This window comes from Elaeis guineensis, chromosome 4, assembly GCF_000442705.2.
Source record: "Elaeis guineensis isolate ETL-2024a chromosome 4, EG11, whole genome shotgun sequence".
In the NCBI taxonomy this organism is placed as follows: domain Eukaryota; kingdom Viridiplantae; phylum Streptophyta; class Magnoliopsida; order Arecales; family Arecaceae; genus Elaeis; species Elaeis guineensis.
In genome coordinates this window covers 6,534,879-6,542,142 of record NC_025996.2, presented here as the reverse complement: position 1 = coordinate 6,542,142, position 7,264 = coordinate 6,534,879, and the positions used below count along the sequence as shown (strand labels likewise).

Here is a 7,264-nt window from a genome sequence, read left to right as displayed (position 1 = left end):
ATTGATACAAATTTGAGAGATTTATTAGTAGAAAAAGGTCCAATTAAAATTGATGATATAGATTTTTCTAAAAATAAATTCTTAAGATATTTTTCTACTACATACTATATTCAAAAATTGGCAAATGGAGAGAAGCATGAAAGAAGATTGCTAATTTATTCAAAAAACATAGACAGAGTATTTTATTTTTATTGTAAATTATTTAATTCTGCTTCTAGTATAAGTAAACTAGCTAATGTTGGCAGTAGAGATTGGAGAAATCTTAGGGCTAAGCTTAAGAGTCATGAGATGAGTAATGAGCATATTATTAATATGAGTTCATGGATTGATTTAGAAATAAAGTTATTGAAAAATAAAATAATTGATAAAAATATTCAAAAATAAATAAATAAAGATGAAGAATATTGAAAAAAAGTATTATTAAGAATTTTTATTGTAGTAAAAACTCTTGGTAAAAAATAATTTGGCTTTTCGTAGAAAAAATGAAAAGGTATATCAAGAAAATAATGAAAATTTTTTAAGTCTAATTGAAATGATTGCAGAATTCGATCCAATGATGCAAGAATATATTCGACGTATTAAAGATAATAAAATTTATACTCATTACCTTGGACATAATATACAAAATGAATTGATAAATTTGTTAGTAAGTGAAATTAAAAATAAAATTATTAAAAAAATTATAGAAGCAAAATATTTTTCAATAATACTTGATTGTACTCCGGATGCAAGTTATCAAGAGCAAATATCTTTTATCTTATGATGTGTAAATATTTTATCAAGTCCAATCAAAATTATGAAATATTTTTTTGAATTCTTAAAAGTAGATGATACAATCAGAAAAGATCTTTTTAATGTCATTATAGATGAAATAAAATATATTAGACTTGATATTAATTATTTAAGAAGACAGGGATATGATAATGGATCTAATATAAAGGGCAAACAGCAAGGAGTGCAAAAAAGACTTTTAGATATAAATCTTAGATTCTTTTATACACCATGTGGTTGTCATGGTCTATATTTAGTACTTTGTGACATGGCTAGTTCTTGTACTAAAGTTATATCATTTTTTGGAGTGGTACAACATATATATTCACTATTTTCTTCTACTAAATGATAGAAAATTTTACAAGATAATATTTTCGATTTAACTCTTAAATTATTATCACAAACACATTGAAAAAATCGTATTGAAAGTGTTAAAGCAATAAGATTCCAAGCTCCACAAATAAGAGATACTTTATTGGAATTAGCAGAAGTTAGTGAAGATCCTAAAATTAAAAGTGAAGATAATTGCTTAACAACATATGAGCTTGAAAATTTTAAATTTTTATTGGACATGACTATTTGGTATGATATATTATTTGCTGTTAACTCAGTTAGCAAAAGTTTACAATCAAAAGATATGCATATTGATGTTGCTATAGAACAATTAAAAGGTCTTCTTTCTTTTTTTGAAAAATATAGAGAAGATGGATTTACATCCGCTATGATTTTTTTTAAAGAATTTACATCTGAAATGAAAATAGAACCTAAATTTCATGATAAGCGTATCATTCGTAGAAAGAAATAATTTGATCAGGATGTTGATAATTAAATAATAAAATATCTTGAAGAATCATTTAAAATTGATTATTTTTTATATATAATAGATTAAATAATTTTTTCACTTCAAAATAGATTTGAACAATTTAAGATATATGAAAATATTTTTGATTTTCTATTTAGTGATAAAAAATTGAAGTCATTAGACAATGATAGTTTAAAAGAATATTATTTTAATCTTGAATGTTCCTTAAAATATAATAACTATTCTAATATTGATGGTTTAGATTTATTTTCAGAGCTGAAAATTTAAAAAAAAATTATACAAGTGGAAGATAATAGTCAAATGGACATACTCAATCATATAAGATGACTCGATTTTTTTCAAATATATATATTACTTTTAGAATAATGTTAATAATTTCAGTAAGTGTTGCTTCAGTAGAAAGAAGTTTTTCAAAATTAAAATTAATAAAATCTTACTTAAGGTCAACAATGTCTCAAGAAAGATTAAATGGGTTGACTATATTATCAATTGAAAAAGAAATGTTAGAAGAATTTGATTATAAAAATTTAATTAAAAATTTTGCATCTCAAAAAAATAAAAAAATAAAATTTTAATAAAAAAATTATATAAATTTTAATTAAAAAAATTATATTTTAATATTTAGCTTTAGGCCTCCAAATATGTTGAGCCGCCCCTGTATCCGATGTCCTGTAGCTCAAGAAAGGTGGGCACTTGCTAATGTCTTTGATCAGGTTCCATTACAATACAAAAGTGCTCCATATTCTAAGCAATGGAATCAGAAGAACAGTCCATTCATATCATGCCACTGTCATTTCCTTCATATCATACACTTTTGGCAAGGCTAGAAACTGAAAAATCTTTAACCATTCTCTTCCACAACAATTTAGATTCTCCAAAGAGCTCAAAAATGGACAGTGAAGAGTTGCAATGTCTCGGAGCTAACATAGCAACCAAGAAAAATGTGGAAAGGCCATTCTCTTCCACAACAATTTAGATTCTTCAAATAGCTCAAAAATGGACAGTAGAGAGTTGTAATGTCTCAGAGCTAACATACCAACCAAGAAAAATGTGGAAAGACCCCCAAAAAGAAAGCACAATCATGGAGCTTCTCGCTTTTTCTAGTCTACGCCCGCACCCTGAAGCTGTGGATGTTTGTTTTGATGAATCAGTTAAGGATGGAGGGACCAGTTTTATCAATCGAAACCATCCATTTAGAGTCCTAGCCATTGGAGCTACTCATTTATATGGTACTGCAGTGCCTATAGCAGAATTACATATAGCTTGGTCAGGATCACTAGTTATTGGAACAAAGTTTGGAGCCATGGAAGTTTGTTTAGAAGGAGACCGTTCTACGATTATCCCTTGGATGAGGAAAAGTCCAATGTAGAGTTGGATGCCCACCCATAATTCATTGATATCTAGAGATTAAGATCCAAATTGGAGTTATATTAGGCCACTTATGTTCAAAAAAAAGGCAACAAAACAGCAAATAGGTTTGCCAGATATGTAGCTGAGCATACGGTTAATACGGTTTCCTGGTTCAATTCCCTTGCCTTGTCCTCTTCATAACATTTTGCAAGCTGATAGTTGTGGTTACCTTGTCCTGTTTAAGTCTACCTATATGGGGGGGAGAATAGAAAGTTTTATCAAAATAAGAAAGAATAAGTAAGTTATACTTCATCTATGCAACTTTGTTGCATGAAATTTCTATGTTACTTCTACAGACTTTTATTGAATATTTTTAGCTGTTTCTCATCATATTCACGTGTAGCAAAATTGTTTGTATATTCCATCGAATAGGCATTCAGGGATAAGAAGATGGATAAACAAAGAGAGGAGAGAAATGAAAATGAATCCGCCCTCTATTTTTTTCATAAGCGATCTCATATTTCTTATTAGCATATCATGTGAGGAAAGAGAGAGAACTGCTTTAAATTGAAACATGCTACTAGAGTTGCAAATAAATTGACCAGCTCATGAGCTACTTGAGTTGATTCAAATCTAAGCTCAACTCAATTCAATTATTATTAAACTTGAATCGAACTCAAATAGCAAAATACTTGACTTAAAAGCTGGCAAGTCTAATTGAATACATATATATATTTTTAAAAATATTATATTTTATTTATAACATATATTATTAATTTAGTATTTTAAAATATAATATTATGTTATATTTATTTTAACTATTTTTTTAAATTATGATTAAAACTCGAATTCAAGTTCAAACTAAAGCTTGACCATGGTTCGATTGATAATCAAGTCAAATTTAAATTTGATTTTTTTTATTTTTATTTTTATATATTTTTTTGTGAAGCTCAATCAATCTAAAGTCAAATTTCAAATCAAAAAAATTTAAATCGAGTCAAATCTGAGCCTCTAACAACTCGACTTGGCTCGATTGTAACCCCACTTGGCACTTCAAATGATGCTTTACCTGTTTCTTCAGGGCACTGGGGTGTCTTTGGCCCCACCGGGCCCTCATTTCTTGTTCCAGTTACACTCAAGTATTGTGATGCAGATGTCACTTACATGATCATGATGGCGTGTTGTGCGTGCATGATTAATGCATCGTTGCAGATCCTTTACTTAAGTATGTCTGTCATACCCACTCCATAGGTTAACCATACCTTTGGGGGAGGGAACCGGCCAGCCGATGGGCTAGGGATTGATGCTTCTTGATGGAAATAACCTTCCCCTCAACTACAATATCTAGAATATCTTGTGCAGGCTAATGCCTTCTCATAAACTAATGAATTTGAGGCTCACCTCCCTTTGAGGGTAAAACAGAGAGAGAGAGAGAGAGAGAGAGAGAGAGAGAGAGAGAGGACTCATCAAATAGACAGAGGCATCCACCGGATAGCCTTGCCCAGTTAAAAGGCACAGGGAAGAATCCCCTGAGATTGATACATTAGTTTGGGGATTTTATCATAATAACAGACTCGTTCATACATATTTTTGAAAATTTATGATAGTGGTTCATAAATTGTTTATGGCAAAATTATGCGCATGTGAATTTGAGGGAAGGCAAACTTCTTTCAAGTAGTTGTATTACCATCTATGCAATGTGAATTCTTGACTTTTGCCATCCATTCAAACAGATAAAAGTGTAACTCCAAGACAAAAATTAACGTGCAAGTCAAAAATATTAAATGGTCCGACATAAAATATTTCTGTGAACTTCAAGATTTAGCATTTGGAAAATGCAATCTGATTCGATGTGATCCTCCTACAACAACCGAGTAAAATGTCCTCTAGTCCGTAGTTTAACAATAACGATCCCAACCTCGTTGGAAAAGCTCTACAAAATTGACACAGCCTCTGATTTGCCAGCAGTTATTTTTCTGTGTGTTGTATCTCTTCAATTGCTATGCGGATGCCAAAATGTGCCCCATATGGATACTTGGCAAAGAGTTAAAGAATTGCATCCATAACTTGATCAAACTCTGGTGTCAAAAACTCTAAGATTGAGCTTCTTTAGCAAAAAAATTGATCTCAATCAATACTTTAGTCTCTTACCTTTGGAGTCAGGGGGAATTTAAAAAAAAAAAAATTAAAAATAAAAATCAATCCACATGCTAAACAAGAAATACAAACAATCTATGCTGAAAATAAATAAATTCTTTCAATTGTAATAATAGAAGAAATCTCCATTGTAACGGGGAAAAAATTGCATTTTGGTGAACAGGGCCCACATTAAACTTTACTAACCGCAATCATCCACATTGCCCATTTCACATCACTTATTAGAGAACAGAAATCATCATCGATCTGTTACGACATAGTGATCTAGAAAACAACCTTGCATTAAAAAAAAAAAATCATAACAAAAAGAATAGTAGTTTATACTAATTAGTAGAAATCGTAACGTTACTAGCTATCCAGATCCAATCATATCATCATCACCTAGGCATCAAGCATCGGCCGTTTTCTTCCCCTTGCTCGCGTCCTCAAGCTCCTGGAGCCAGAGATCAGCGAATTCGCAATCCTTGTACCTCTCGAACCATGGCCCCCCCATGGTGTAATGGATGGCCTTGGGGAACGTTGCGGGGTCGTCGGGATCGACCTTGTTGTGGCCGACGAGGAAGTTCCAGACGAAGGGAATCTCGCCGATCTCGGCGTCGTCGAGCCAGACGAAGCGGTGGAGGAAGGCGCCGGTCTGCGTGCTGACGGCCTCGGGGGTGAGCGCCGCCCGGTTCTTGGGGTGGCCGCAGTTGTAGAGCACCATGGAGGACCAGTTCTTGCGCGGGTACACCGTCTGAACGGCGCCGTCCATCTTGGTGGTCTCCTTGGGGGCGTACTCGTGATGGACGCACATGATCGCGTACTTGTTGTCGATCAGGGAGATCAATTCCTTGATGTCGGCGAGGTAGAGGAAGTCGCAGTCGACGAACATGGCCCACCCCTGAGAACCGGCGAGGTAGGGGGTGAGGAATCGGGTGAAGGAGAACTCGGTGCTCTCGGTGGGGCCGCGCTCGCGCCAGAAGAGCCCGGCGGCGCGGAGCTCCGACTGCTTGATGGGGTGGATCTCGAGCGGCACCGACGAGCGCTTCAGGAGGGAGTGGCGGCACACATCGAAGGCCGCGTCCTCCCGGGGGTCGTAGCCTATAAAGATCTTGAATGGCCGCTGCCCTTCGCCGGCGAGATCCGCGCCGGCGGCGGAGGAAGGAGGGATCTCCGAGCCCATGACAGATCTAAAAAATGGTCCTTTGGAGGATAATGTGGAGGGATTGGGATCTAAGATCTAGGGTTTGGGGGCAGAAATTATTAGGGTTTTGAGAAGAGGGGGCAGCGGGAGGTGAGGATGGAAGGGCGGAGGGCAGTGAGTGAAATAGAAGGAGAGGAGGAGGTGGATGGTACGCGGCCCGCTTTGGGGTACCCCCGGTATTTTAAGGTTTCCTATTTGGGCCACGGGTTTCGTGGGGGAGGGTAAGGTTACCGGCGGGCGGGGGCCGGCTAGATAGGCGCCCCTGGTTATGGGAATTGCCGGGGCGTCCGGAAGGAAGGGAAGGGCGAGGGCTGAGGAGTCGGAGGAAAAGAGCTCCACTTCCACAGGCGGTCACGGGATCGAGTAGTCCGGGGGCTGTTAAGCCGGATTGAGCGGTGCTCCGACCCCAGCGGTGGCCAGTTGGCAATTGGTGTGAGATCCGCCAGCAGTTTGATGCTTGGTTTTGACTGGATATATAGATCTCGACAACTGGCCATGAATGATCGGTTTTTAGTGACATATACGCAAGCTTAAATGAGTGCCACCTTGCAAGCCCACAGTAATATTAATTACTATTTATCATACATATGCAGAGGCTGAAATTGGAATAGCACACCTGAATCTGTGTACCACTGCTGAAGTCAAAGTTATCGGTGCAGTCAAAAATGTGGTCGTTAAACACGAGTCACTGTGCTCACCGACAGGTCCGACACTGATAATGTTGCATGAAATGATTGCAAGAAACGATTAAGTGGTTGTACGTGCATGATGTGCATCCATATGATTTGTGCAGACATTTATATGTTACATAAACTATATAAATATGTACTTAGCATCCTGTGTAGCCATGCGTTAATATATAAATTAAAATTTTCAAATTGGAACTCCTAATTTCTAAGAGTTTGATGACTCGCACAATGTGGAGAAGTAATAGATGGGTATTATTGCTCTTTTTTTTTTTTTCAACCATAAATATTCAA

General features: G+C 35.9%; 1 protein-coding gene across 1 annotated transcript; it reads right to left on the bottom strand.

Moving 5' to 3' along the window:
- Window positions 1-5,361: 5,361 nt before the first annotated feature.
- LOC140857099 (protein CDI-like) lies at window positions 5,362-6,740 on the bottom strand. The gene has a single exon (XM_073255415.1). The coding sequence runs from the start codon at window positions 6,261-6,263 to the stop codon at window positions 5,490-5,492; it is 774 nt and encodes a 257-aa protein (XP_073111516.1). The 5' UTR covers window positions 6,264-6,740; the 3' UTR covers window positions 5,362-5,489.
- Between the last annotated feature and the right edge of the window lie 524 nt (window positions 6,741-7,264).